Source organism: Danio rerio, chromosome 6, assembly GCF_052040795.2.
Source record: "Danio rerio strain M-AB ecotype USA chromosome 6, GRCz13ab, whole genome shotgun sequence".
NCBI lineage: Eukaryota > Metazoa > Chordata > Actinopteri > Cypriniformes > Danionidae > Danio > Danio rerio.
In genome coordinates, this window is record NC_141026.1 from 53697441 (window position 1) to 53712633 (window position 15193).

Here is a 15193-nt window from a genome sequence, read left to right on the forward strand (position 1 = left end):
TCACTTGAAGCAACCGTGCCTGGAAACGAAACTAGTGCGATGCTCGAGCACCCACTATCCTTCAAGGGCTCGAGATTCCTTGTAAGTAGCAGCAGTTGTTGTCGCTTTCGCTTTAACCATTCTTCTACAGATTATTAATTAGCCTAACATTAACTGTGTGCGCGGCATCATCCTTTCATTATCGCGCACAGAATGTGTTTTACCCGCTTTCTTTTGCTTGCTGTTATTTTTGTCTAACCCTTTACAATAATATTGCTTTAATATGTTGTTGTATGCATAGTTAACTGCTGATCTGGGATCTTGTGCCAGAACAGACCACTGTGCATAGATGGGTGAGAATATATATATTTTTAAATGTTAGCTGTTTTGTTGAATAAAAAATGTATGTATACAGCAGTATTTTGCTTGTTTTGACACATTATTTCGAATTTGTGGCAAAGAAAATAATTAGTTTGGTGAGGCCAGAGAAAAAAAAAGGTAAACCCTTATTGTGTTGAGCCCTGAAAAGCCGTGTGAAAGAAAACTAATTGCAATGCGACACTTTTTTATGAAAGCATAAGCCATTTGCTCATGCTCATTGAGTAAGCTCATAAACAGAAAAACAGTTAAATAAATAAAGAGGCAAAAGGAAAAAACACTAAATCTAAATAAAGTCATTTTAGCATGCCGCAACCCATGCAAGAGTCAAATTTTTGCCTATATAATATATATTTTCTCAACAACAAAATTGTGACTAGTGAAAATGACGAGTGGCTAGTATCGGTGGAAAACTTCTAGCCACAGTGGCTGGTGATCAAAAAAGTTAATGTCAAGCCCTGTATATATTACAGTAAACTGACTTAATAATCAGTGACTGTAAACACCCTGAAGGCAGCACAATTATTTAAGAACTTTATTAGTTATAATCACAGCTATTCATTTTTTAAAGCCCAAAGTCATGACAAAAAATATGATTTTCACACATTCAATTCTAAACTTGGAAAAAGCAGCACTGAATTATGAAGTAAATCAGCAAAAAGTAAACAAAAAGTGCAAAGACACTGTACTGACCCTAATCTAAATGAGAAAAAAAGTCTTCTTAATCTTCTCTAGTGGTACCAATGATTCAATGAAGAGATTAAAGAAAGAAAGCGTGTCTCCTCTTGAGTTTCTCAACAACAAAAACTCAGATTTGTCTGCAATCAAAATCCAACGATCCCATATCAACTCGACAATTATTCGTCCAATGAGCGTACAATCTAAGTTTATGCAATCCATGTTTATTTTAAATCACTCTTTCAACAATTTTCCCAATTCTGCATCCATGCATCATTTGCATCCATTCTTTCATTCATTTTCCTTCAGCTCTGTCCCTTATTTATCAGAGGTCACCACAGCGGAATGACCACCAACTGTTCCAGCATGTGTTTTTTATGCAGTGGATGCCCCTCCAGCTGCAACCCAGTACTAGTAAACACCCATACACACTCGCATTCACACACTACAGCCAATTTTGTTGACCCAGTTGACTTATAGCACGTCTTTGACCTGTGGGGCAGGAAACCCACACCAACACGGGGAGAACATGCAAACTCCACACAGAAATGCCAACTGGCCCAGCCGAGACTTAAACCAGCAACCTTCTTGCTGTGAGGTGACAGTGCTAACAATAAGCCACCGCACCACCTGCATTTATTCTTACTTCTTCTAAAGAATTTTACGAGATACATCACAAAGCTCATACAGCAATACAATATAACAGACAACTCAATTAAATCTTATAAACTGTCAAACAAACGTCTTGTAGAGGAGGTTAAAACAAATGTCATAAGTTTTCTACACATTTTTGCATGCAACTAAAAAAATCCTAATAGTACTCAAGAGTACTGCAATTGGGAAAAGGGCACGTTTAATTACATAAGAAGATAATTAGTAGGGCTGTGCAATATATAGTTTCAGAGTTGATCTGCAATAGTCACGTTGAAAGATATGCAATGTTGAGTCTGAATTATGGTTACAGAACTCATAGTTTGTGGAGTCACTGCTAATGCCAAATTCACATGGGGCTTCAGGGTCAACACTTGACAGAGGGCATGTCTGGAGTTGGGGCTGACGCGATCGTCGTAGCAATGTCAGCCAATGAAATTAGTCAGCAATAGGCCACTGTCTAAGCTGGTGTATTTGCATACAGTGATCTGATTGGCTGATGCTTCCGTCTGCGGATCCACTGTCTGAGCTGGTGTATTTGCATACAGCAATCTGATTGGCTGATGCTTCAGCCGACGGATCCACAATGCGGTTCGGCAACGCCTAACGACACCCATTCAAAGTGAATGGGAAGCGTTGAAGCTGACGCACTGTGTGAAATGAAGAGAGCTTAACAGAGTTAATTTATCATCTGCATGTTTTTTTTAAGGCTATGACTGAGCATTTCTAGAAAGTTTAAAACATTTGGGCACAAAATAGATGATGTTTGAAGGTGTAACAAAGATTATTTGTGTTTTATTATTTGAATGATTTATGCAAAAAAAAGTTTATCTTACTTAGAATATCTTTCTTTTATCTTACTTTGTCTTGTTTCTTGTTACATTTTAAAGCGAAAATAAGATTATTTTAAGTACCGCACTGGCAGATAATGTAGCTTATTTATAAGAAAAAACTCTTAATTTAGACTTATTTCTTCTGAAGCTGAAAACAAAACAATGTTTTATTTAATCTAAGAAGTTTGTAGATATTTGGACTAGAAACGAGACAAAACAAAGTAAGAAACGCATTTTTGCACTGTGATTATTCAATTTCTGAATACTGTTAGACTCTCCAGACTATCAAATAGAGCAATTCAAACCATCCTGTAAAACACAATATTTATCGAAGAAAATAAGATAGCGCAATATCAGATTTGACTAATATCGTACAGCCCTACTAATTATGTAAGCAAAATACACTATAAGTGAAACTTTAAATATTAAACACTAAAAGTAGGCTAAAAAGGTTAAGGATCTCAAAGTGTAGCTTTAGTTCAAGGACTGAAATCTTTGGTAAATCTGCAATAACAAAAGTGTGAGAGACACAGAGTGTGTGATGGAGGGAACTCACACTGTCTGACAGAAACACATGTGATACACTGACCTGCTTGTCCTTCTTTTGTATTTTCATCTTTTCTTGTTCTTTGTGTCTGCGTCTGGAATACAGAGATACAGGGAGTCAAAAAAAAAGATGAATTAAACTTTTTTTAAAAATACATCGACTATAAAACAATTGTAAATAATATTGCTTTAAACTAAAAGTATTAAAAGTGTGACTCAAATTCAGAATACAGTAATCTAATCGATTAATCATTTTGATCACTGCTCTCATGATCATAAAATAATAAAATAATTAAAAACATGATTATGGAAATGTTTGCTTATGATTAAATCTGATTAAGAAGACTGCAGTAGACAGTTAGAATATATCACATAAGAAACATAAATAACTATTCATATTCTGCACTATAGCTATATAACTGTTGTTCAAGGTCATTTCAAATGGGTCAATATAAAGTCAGCTTTAACATGATCAAAGTATTACTTCGGTTTGTCTAATAAACTATCACCAAATGTTACAAGATACTTTTTACCAAGATACTGAATATGTTTTATTCAAATAAATGACCTGCATTATCAACAAGTTATGAACACTTGTTTTAACAAATGCAGCATATTTAATCATATTCTCTTAATGAAATTCAAATAAGCTCAGCTAATTACAGTTAGTTTCTGCAGGTTTCACCAAGTCAAATTAAAAAATTAAAATTAAGATATTTGTTAGACACATATTTTAAATAATGTCAAAAGAAGCAAATTCTAATTATACACATTTACATTTTTTTATTATCATAACTTTACTTTAAAAAGACACATTTTAAAAACTATAATAAACAATTTATGCAAAACATACATTTATGCATAAATAAATGGAGATCTGCAAATGTTATTGTAATGATGTAAGGAATATAATTAAACCATATTGGTAAATAGAGTTAATCAATTTTACTTTTGTTAAATGTTTGTTTACATGGCTTGTTGATTGTACTGATTGGGTAGCTTTACATGGACAAAGGCAAAATAAGACCCGTTTAAAAGTATTTAAGACATACAACACCATATTTCAGTGACTTTCTGTCAGGCCTGACATTAAGTTTTTGAAATTTAAGACTTTTTAAGGCCTGTGACCATCCTGTAATTAAAATCAAAGAGAAATGCTTTTAACTAACCCAAATATTACACAAGAGTTAAACAGGTGTCAGTCTACCTGTTGAGGCAATAGCATTTAACTGAAAATAAAAAGTCATGTTCTCGTATTATTGATTATTATCAAAATTAAAAATATTTAAAATATTCACGCATTTAAAAAAAAAAATCACAAAGTTACATAATATCCCTGCTAACCGTGATATAACTAAACAGTGTTTTGGGCAAGAATATTATCAAAATACACATACAAGTTTTGCAACAGTGAGATTTGTTTATGTTTTTTAAAGAAGCTGGAAAAAATATATACTCAGCTGTTTTCAACATAATAATCTATTGTTTACACCAAATACACCAACAGCATATTTTTTATAATTATTTTGAAGGGTTTTTCATCTTTATAATAGGACAGTGGAGATTTCAGACAGCATTGGGAGCAGAGAGAGAGAATGGATTGGCAAAAGGATCTCGAGCCAGGAATCAAACTCGGGTCACTGTGAGCACTTCTGTGCTATATGTCGGCACACAGTACCACTAGGCTATTATACCGACCCCAAATTAGCATATTAAATTACTTTCCAACCACAGATACTGAGACACTGAAGCGTTTTAAAGCCGTGAAGATCAGTCAATTCGCAGATCGCTCTTAAGTCAGCTTATAAACAGACCAGCTGATCTTTGCGGCTTTAAAACGCTCCAGTGTCTCTGTATCTGTTTTTACACTCAGTAAACAGTGGTGAGTTCGCTGAAGGCCATTTATTAAGAAAATAAATCCTACTTATTAATAATAATTATTAGAATTCAGAATTATTATTATTTTTATTATTATTATTGTTATTATTATTAAGTAGTTTATTATTTATTTATTTTTAAGTCTATTTTTACAAATTGACATTTAAACCACTGCAGAAATGTTTTAACCAACAGGCCCATGTCACATACAGTACAGACACATTTCTTAATAAATAACCTGCTATAAATTAAAAGCATTAACATATGCTCTATATTTTTGTTTTCACAAGCTTTGCAGACGTAACATAAATTACACTATTAAATAAGAGGTCATCTATAGCTTACGTCATGAGTCACGGCTCTGTTCAAAATGGAAAAAATGTTTTTAAAGTGCCCGACGAAGGGAACGCAATTGTCAATATGAAGATTGCTAAAACTAAACTGTTAAAATACTTTGAAAGCAAATTACACCCAAGAGTGAGGACTTTAATGTAGTTTCTTTGATCATTCCAAGTTTAAATGTTGGAACGTTCTAAATGAATAGGGGGGATAACTGGGAATAAAACACAGCCAGGAACTATGCTTCTAACTACAGCTCTAGAAGTGTAGTTGGAAACGTACCAGTTTGCAACGCAGTTTGCCTATGTTCATTGGAACGATGGATTTGGGAAACATCAAAATAACAAACTATGTTTGTAACGATGGAACTCACAACGTTGGCTAATGATGGCTTTTGGAAACACCCCAGATGTCAACCTACAGTGCCTGTCATATACATTTAATTATTTTTGTTACAAAATGCATAACGTGTTAACACTAATGCAAAATAATTTGTGATATAAATCCATATGAATTTGTATTTACTGTAAAAATGTTATGACACAAACCAGGTAGGCCCCTACTAACTAACCCATACCTGGAATTTAGACAGGTGCCAATGTAGCTTAGAGGCATTTCCATTATATAAAAGGGTATAACAGTAAAATGTAAAATGCATTATTAGTGATTCGAATTAGAGCTGCACAACATACAGTATAATTTCAGCATTGATAATGTAGGCATCCACAATAGTCACACCGCATAGATATGTAATATTGAGTTAGGATTAAATGTAAGCAGTTCAGAACACAAGATTTGTGGAGTCACTGCAGAGTTTTAAATCAAAAGAGTGACATTTTATAGTTTGCATGTTTTTAAGGCCTGAGAAAGACTTAAGTTTTCAGACCCTTTTGGAAGAGTCGATTGAAAGTTTAATAAAATATAATTTTATTGCATTATTTATCATGTGTTCTGGATAAGTTGGCGGTTCATTCCGCTGTGGCGACCCCAGATAAATAAAGGGACTAAGCTGAAAAGAAAATGAATGAATGAATTCTTCCCAAATAGTGCTGTTTAATCATTTGGTGAAATTGTAGATACAGTACATCACAGAAACATACAATATTGGAATGTTAGATTTTTCCAATATCCAACATGCAACCCTAATTCAAATCAATAAAGACTAAAATACACTGTTTTAGACCTACCAGACATGTCAACATACCTGTCACTATTAAAAAAGCACACAGTGTTAACACTAATGAAAAACAAGAAGCGATATAAATCCATTCGGATTTATATTCACTTTAAAAATGTTGTGTTAGAAACCATGTGGTCCCTTGATACAACTAACCCATAGCTGTTTTAGACTAGTAGCCATGCCAACATACCTTTCACTATTAAAAAAGCATTAAGTGTTAAAACTAATTAAAAATATTAGTGATATAAATCCACATTAATTTTTATTTATAAAAAAAAAATGTTGTTAGAAACCAGGTGGGCCCCTTGATACTGACCATACCTGGAGTTTAGACAGGTGCCAATGTAGCTGAGGCATTTCCATTATACAAAAAAAAAAAGAGAAAAAAAATAGTTCTTTTTTACAGTAACACTACATTATTAGTGATATAATCAATAAATGACAGGTTTGTTACAGTACTGATACAGCACACACCATGGGCTGAAGAAGTAAACCACGAGTGCTAGAAGTTACATTGTTCCCAGTACTTGATAGCAGTCATGGGATGCTTTGTGCCTCAACAGATGCCAAACTTGCCTCACAAAACACTCTTATAAAAACACAAACACCGTGTCCCATATACATTAGCCACTGTAGGGCGCTAGCCAGCGTGCTAACTGTAATGTCACGGCAACGGTGCTCTATATTTCAGGCGTTGCACGCGTGAAGAGCGGCTCAAACTCCGCGGAGGGACCGTCAAAACGCGACCTCACCTACCTGGACACGCCGGCTCCGGACATCAGTTAGCGCAAAAACCTACGCGTTCCTCTCTCCGCATTTATTTCCAAGGACACTAAACGCCATGACAGTTTAGAAAAATGCATAAAAAATTAGAGGGGGTGGGAGTCGGGGAAGGGAGAAAAAAACTCAGAGCAATTTCTTTAATCCTAACGCACAAGAGCAGTTCATTCATGAGGGGATGCGAGAGTTTGACGCGTCCACGCGCCACCTACTCCATGCGGCTCCGCGCGCGACGCGTTAAAATTAAAAAGTTTAAAAATGTGCTTACCTAAAATGGCTACTGCGGCAGCCAAAATACAAACAGCTATTATTTGGTGAAGTTTAGCGCTGGCCGCCTGCAACAACAGCCTAACGTGCGTTTAGGCCCGCATTCTAGCGCTCGCCATTGGGCGCGTCGGAGCGCAGCTGGGCCGCTGGAGGCTCCTATTGGCCAGCGAGCTGTCAAGCATGCGACGCTGCGCTAAGCTTGTCTGAGAGACACACATCGCCAGCGACCATTGTGTACTTTTAGCCCCTTGTGTGGATGTGGATGTTTTTGCGGCGATTCAAAAGGTTTTCCTATTTCAGTTTCTCACCGGTGACCGAGAGCACGCGCTGGATTCATTCCGCGTTTGTCGCGTCGCGTCCGGAGTGCAAAAAGCTACGTTGTTGGTTTTATGTTTCTTCTCGCCTGCATCCACCAATCATGATGCTTTTTACTCCATCATTACGGCGCCTGAGAGAGAGAGAGAGAGAGTGAGAGGGGAAAAAATGTAACATTCCACGTCTTTGCTCATGTTTCATATCCCGGATGTGAGAATAGCAGGGGTTATAATAAAGCGCGTGGCTGCATATGTCCTTGTGATGTGTTGGGTTTCCTCAAGCGAAGCTGTGCTGCACTTGTATATTAAATCAGGTTGTGGATCAAACAGTTTAGGATGTGACATTGCTGCAATTTGAGCGTACTTCTCTTGCACTAACTAACAAGTACTATGGTATTACCGTGGTGCAGTGTTTTTTTCGACAAGGTATAATGTTATGCCAATGTGTTCAGGACTTGTGAATTGTATATCGTTTTCTGTGCACTAAATATATCATAGGGGGTAATACTTTAAAATGTTCATTAGCAATAACAACAATGTAATAACATATATCTGTATAATATCAAATAACTTTTTGAAGTAATAATTAAAATGCTGTCATCTAATGTTATCGTAAACATTCTTATTTAAATAAATTAATACTTTTACTCATTGAAGATACTATTATAAATGTATCAAAAGAGACTGTAAAGATATTTGTAATGTTCATTTATTCACTTTCCTTCAGCTTATTCCCTTTATTCATCAGGGGTCACCGCAGTGGAATGAACCACCAACTTACCCAGCATATGTTTTACACAGCGGATGCCCTTCCAGCTGCAACCCATCACTGGCAAATATTTCTAATGTTAAATATGTCAAATAAATGCTGTTTTAAAAGATCTGTTCAAGGAGAAATTCTGATTATTATTCATTCATTTTCTTTTCAGCTTAGTCCTTTTATTAATCTATAGGGTCGCCACAGCGGAATGAACCGCCTCCCGATTATTATTTTATTTACAAAAACATAAACTATTTTCTCCAGTGATAATATCAAGAAATCTGTCATTGTGACCCAAATCCTCATATTAAACATAGTTTTTGAAGGATTACGTGACGCTGTAATCTGTTTCATTAGTTACTTTATTGATCCCGAGGTAAATTTAATTAACAGGTTAAAAATATAATGATATTTCACAGTGTTTAAATGTATTTGTAAACATAAATAAATGCAAACTTGATGAGTAAAAGTGAGAAAAAATATTTTTTTTACCAACCCCCAATACTTTTGAATATTATTTTGCAGAAAAACACTTTTTTAGTACTCCTTTATTTTTAATATTTCTACCCATGTGGAGTTTTATTCATTCATTCATTTTCCTTCAGCTTAGTCCCTTTATTTATCAGGGGTTATTTATCCAACATATGTTTTACACAGCTGATGCCCTTCCAGCTCCAACCCATCACTAGGAAATACTTGTAATGTTATATATGTCAAATACAGTAAATGCTGTTTAAAAAGTTCTGTTTAAGGTGAAATCCTGATTATTATTTTATTTACATAAACACAAACTCTTTTCTGCAGTGATGATATTAAGAAATCATTGTGTCCCAAATCATCATATTAATTATAATACCTGAAGGATTATGAAACTGAGGATACATGCTGAAGAAAAATCTGTTAAGTTAGTTACTTTATTGATCCCAATTAAATTTTAATTAACATGTTATTTAATTTTGCAATCCCTGGAATAAAATATATATTCAGCAAATATTTTTTTAAATTTTAATGATATTTCACAGTGTTTTAATGTATTTGTAAACATAAATAAATGCAAACTTGATGAGTAAAAGTGAGAAAAAATAAAAATTTTACCAACCCCAAATACTTTTGAATATTATTCAGAATAAAACACTCTTTCATACTTCTGCTAATATTTCTCCCCATGTCAAACACAGAGTGGAGATTTATTCATTCATTCATTTTTCCTTCGGCTTAGTCCCTTTATTTATCAGGGGTCATCACACCGGAATGAACCACCAACTTATCCAGCATATGTTTTACACAGCTGATGCCCTTCCAGCTGCAACACAGCACTGGCAACTATTTCTAATGTTAAATATGTCGAATAAATGCTGTTTTTAAAAAGATCTGTTCAAGGAGAAATCCTGATTATTATTCATTCATTCATTTTCTTTTCATTTAGTCCTTTTATTAATCAGGGGTCTCCACAGCAGACTGAACCACCAACTTAACCAGCATATTTTTTACACACCCTTCTAGCTGCAACCCAGTGCCTGGAAATATTTGTAATGTTCATTCATTCATTAGTCCCTTTATTAATCCGGGGTCGCCACAGCGGAATGAACCGCCAACTTATCCAGCAAGTTTATACGCAGCGGATGCCCTTCAAGCCGCAAGCCATCTCTGGGAAACGTTCACACACACACTCATACACTACGGACAATTTAGCCTACCCAATTCAACTGTACCGCATGTCTTTGGACTTTTTCTGCAGTGATAATATCAATAAATCTGTCGTTGTGTCCCAAATCATCATGTAATTATAATTTCTGAAGAATTATGAAACTGAAGATACATGCTGGAGAAAAATCTGTTTAGTTAGTTACTTTATTGATCTCGAGGGAAATTTAATCAACAGATTATTCAATTGTGCAGTCACTTAATTAAATTATATATTCAGAAAATATTGTTTTTAAATAAGAATGATATTTCACAATGTTTTAATGTATTTTTTAAAATAAATAAATGCAACCCTGATGAGAAAAAAGTGAGTAAAAGTAAAAAATACAAAGTTTACCACCCCCAATACTTTTGAATATTCTTTTCGAATAAAACATACTCAGGGGTTGCCACAGCGGAATGAACTGCCAACTTATCCAGCATATGTTTTACACAGCAGATGCCCTTCCAGCAGCAACCCAGTAGTGGGAAATGTAAAACCTTTTTATTTAAATAAATTAATACTTTTACTTATTGAAGATGCTATAAATATATCAAAAGAAACTGTAAATATATTGGTAATGTTATATATGTCAAATAAATGCTGTTTTAAAAAGTTTTGTTCAAGGAGAAATCCTGATTATTATTATTTTATTTACAAAAACTTGAACTCTTTTTCTGGGGCAACACGGTGGCGCAGTGGGTAGCACAATCGTCTCACAGAAAGAAGATTGCTGGTTTGAGCACTGGCTGGGTCAGCTGGCATTTCTGTATGGAGTTTGCATGTTCTCCCCATGTTCACGTGGGTTTCCTCTGGGTGCTCCGGTTTCCCCCACAAGTCCAAAGACATGTGGTATAGGTGAATTGGGTACGCTAATACATAGTCCGTAGTGTATGTGTGTGAATGAGAGTGTATGGGTGTTTCCCAGAGATTGGTTGCAGCTGGAAGGGCATCCACTGTGTAAAACATATGTTGGATAAGTTGGCACTTCATTCCGACCCCTCATTAATAAAGGGGCTAAGCCAAAAAAAAAAAAAGAATGAATGAACTCTTTTCTGCAGTGATGATATTAAGAAATATGTCGTTGTGTCCCAAATCATCATGTTAAATATAATTTCTGAAGGATTATGACACTGAGGATACATGCTGGAGAAAAATCTGTTTAGTTACTTTATTGATCACGAGGGGAATTTAATTAACAGATTATTTAATTGTGCAGTCACTTAATTAAAATATATATTCAGAAATATTGTTTTGAAACATGTTGATATTTCACAGAGTTTTAATGTATTTGTAAAAGAATAATAGATGCAAACTTGACAAGTAAGAGTAGAAAAAATACAAAGTTTACCACCCCAAATACGTTTGAATATTATTTTGGAAAAAAACACTCTTTAACTCCCTTCCTAATGATATTTCTAACCATGTCAAACACACAGTGGAGATTTATTCATTCATTCATTTTCCTTCGGCTTAGTCCCCTTATTCATCAAGGGTTCGCCTTTATTCATCAGGGGTCGTTTTACACAGCTGATACCTTTCCAGCTGCAACTCAGTACTGGAAAACATCCATACATGCTCACATTCACACACAATCATACACTATGGCCAATTTAGTTTATTCAGTTCACTTATAGCGCATGTCTTTAAACTGTGGGGGAAAGTCCGAGCTGGGACTCGAACCAGTAACCTTCTTGCTGTGAGGCGACAGTGCTAACCACTGAGCCAGCGATATCATGGCTCTAAAATATATCATTATCTTACGACCTCCCAAATCAACTGCAGTGCATTTAATTTCGCAAGGTTGCACTCTGAAGCACCTGGAGGAAACCCACGCCAACATGGGGAGAAAATGCAAACTCTAGAGAAGTGCCAACTGACCCAGCCAGGATTTGAACTAGGGACCTTCTTGCTGTGAGGCGAATGAGCCACCAAAACCACTGAGCCACCAAAAAAAATCTGTCTTTTCTTATGAAGATGGAGGGAGGGGGGGGGGGTATCATGGCCCCAGAATAAATCATTATTTAATGACCACCCAATCCAACTGCCGTGCATTAAATCTGCTGGCACAAACCTATTGCCGTCAAACTAGAACATTAGTCCAAATAAATCCCCATTTCATATATATCAATATGTAGCGCTTATATTTTCAAAAGTTTGCAACCTTGCGAAACTTTCCAGCAGAAGACAGAAAAGCTGAATTTGGCATCTTCCGCTAAAAGATTCTGGCAGTGGTTTTGGCTCGTAATCGTGCTCTTGTCAGGGTTGAGTTACATGTGGGCCGCTGAGCCAAACAACCTTATTTATAAAACCCCGCCAAGAGCATTGTAGATAAACTACTGAGAGCACTCTGGGACTTTGAGGAGCAAACTGTAAAGAGACCTTCGGCTCGCAGCAATTGTTAATTCATAAACGATTCATATTTTTCAAGCATGCAATTGGCATTACTTGGCAGATGCTTTCGTACAGAATGTGCACATTTCATGCCACAAAATTACAAAGCATTTTTGCGATGTTCGATTATTATCAGATGCAACAAGTTTGTACACTATCTAACTGAGTAAATAATAACATCATCTATTATATTATCAGACTGCTAAAATTAAACAAATTAAACAATTTTAAAAACAAAATCTGATGTAAATATTGATGATAATTGTACACTATATAGAAATAAAGTCTTTAATGCACTCAAAAAAATATTCACAAAATAAATTCAATCACTAATTTAATAACTATTTTCTAATGTCTTTGTTATAATGACAGTACCTAATATTTGACTTATAAAATTTAAAAGCTTAATAGGTGACTTGAGTTAACTAAAAAAGTTAGCTTAATTAGACAAGTCATTGGATAGCAGTGTTTACATTTACATTTAGTCATTTAGCAGACGCTTTTATCCGAAGCGACTTACATATGAGGACAAGGAAGCAATTTACACAACTAAGAGCAACAATGAATAAGTGCTATAGGCAAGTTTCAGGTCTGTACAGTCTAAAAAGGAAAGTATTAGTAATTTTTTTTTTTTTTTTAGTACAGTTAGTGGTATATCCAGAGAATGTTATACATTTTTATATATTTTATAACAAGTTATATATTTGTTCTGCAGCCAAACAAAACATAATAATTTCTTTAAAAAGGTTAATAATATTGACATTAGCAGATTTAAATATTTATATATATAAAAAAATATTCAAGCCAAAAAAAAAAAAAAAAAAAATATATATATATATATATATGTGTGTGTGTGTGTGTGTGTGTGTGTGTATATATATATATATATATATATATATATATATATATATATATATATATATATATATATATATATATATATATATATATATATATTAATAAAAGTTTTCAAAAATAAAAACATAATAGTAAATACTGGGAAACAAGTAATTATTGCTCTGTTAAACATCACTTGGAAAATATTTGAAGAATTAAAGCAGGACTAATAATTTTGCCATCACTAAATAGAATTTTAATAGTTTTTAATATACAGTTGAAGTCAGAATTATTAGCCCCCCTTTGATTATTTATTTTTTTGTTCTTTTTTAAGTATTTCCCAAATTATGTTTAACAGAGCAAGGAAATTTTCATAGTATGTCTGATAATAGTTTTTCTTCTGGAGAAAGTCTTATTTGTTTTATTTCAGCTAGAATAAAATCAGTTTTTAATTTTTAAACACTATTTTGGGGTCAATATTATTAGCCCCCTTAAGACATATTTTTGGATTGTCTTATTTCCTCTTATATTTAAAAATAATTCTCTGTTAAATGTAATTGTGTTATTGACGTTCAACTGCTTCAAATGTTGTGATTCTCCTCATGACTGGTTTGTTTGGTTTATGGCTTATATAATGCTTATGAAAAGATTTCTATTCCATTTTTAGTCTTTTTAGCTCTTTACATCAGGTTAAATAAAAAAAAAGCTGAAATAAAATATATTTAAATAAAATACATAATTTCAAATAGCACATTTTTTGTTAATGTTAATGTGTTTGATGTTTCTACTTTTGTTACCTTATTATAACAACCCTGCATAAATATAGATCTGCGTTAATACAAAACACGATCAGTTATAAAAAATAAAAATGAAAAACATCACCTGATTGAATTTTAGGAGAATTAATTAAGTAAATCTACTAAACATCAAATAAAAAAAATAAAGATTTTGAGCAAAGCAATAATGAAGAAAACTTACAGAGAGGACAAACCCCTGCAGGATTCAGACACAAAAGCCACTTGATTTAATGCAGTGAATTGCAGACATTATTTTCAAGTGTGACTTCAGGCTCCAAATACATCGTCAGAAGCTCAGTTCATGTTTATCTGCATATTTTTGCAGCTGCAAATGAGGTTGCACTTGCGAAGGTAAGATGACACACATGGAGGAAATGATCAGGGCATCTGTTTAGGAGCACAGAACAAATCCCTAAAGCTCCCGTTTCTCCTTTCTCTGGCTCTGAGCCCAGAGTCTTTCTGGCAGGAGTTTAAGACGTTCAAGAATATTCATAAACCATAAACACTTCTGGAGATCATCTCTGCCGTACTACAAACTTCAGTATTCTCTTTTTCTTTCTTTGTGATCTCCAGGGCCAAACCTCAGATCAGATCTGACTTCTTTAAAACAGCATCACGTCAACAGAGATGTAATAGTGATGTTTCACCAGCAGAGGGCAGATGCGGCATATTTTCACATTTTTGATATTGCAGGTTTATTTTTTTAGTAATGGCAGATGTCTGCTTAGTAAATTGAAGTCAAAATGATTAGTCTTCCTTTGCCGTTTCAAATATTTCCCAAATTATGTTTAACAGAGCAAGGAACTTTTCATTAATGACCAGCATTTTCTATAATAATAAAGTCTTATTTGTTTTATTTCGGCTAGTATAAAAGCAGTTTAATAAAAAAAAAACATTT

General features: G+C 34.2%; 1 protein-coding gene across 7 annotated transcripts in view; it reads right to left on the reverse strand.

Moving 5' to 3' along the window:
* chd6 (chromodomain helicase DNA binding protein 6) overlaps positions 1 to 7966 on the reverse strand; it is an 85921-nt gene extending 77955 nt beyond the window's left edge. For 2 of the 7 annotated variants that reach the window (XM_087258011.1, XM_087258009.1), the window contains exons 1-3: positions 7511 to 7587; positions 7219 to 7294; positions 3109 to 3160 (exon numbers count right to left, since the gene is read on the reverse strand). In XM_087258011.1, the coding sequence (XP_087114137.1) occupies positions 3109 to 3160; positions 7219 to 7241 (75 nt within the window). In that variant the 5' untranslated portion in view covers positions 7242 to 7294; positions 7511 to 7587. Of the gene's footprint in view, positions 1 to 3108; positions 3161 to 7218; positions 7295 to 7397; positions 7588 to 7817 lie in introns of those variants that run through there. The other 5 variants (XM_087258008.1, XM_087258007.1, XM_087258013.1 and 2 more) reach the window with 3 other exon arrangements.
* Between the last annotated feature and the right edge of the window lie 7227 nt (positions 7967 to 15193).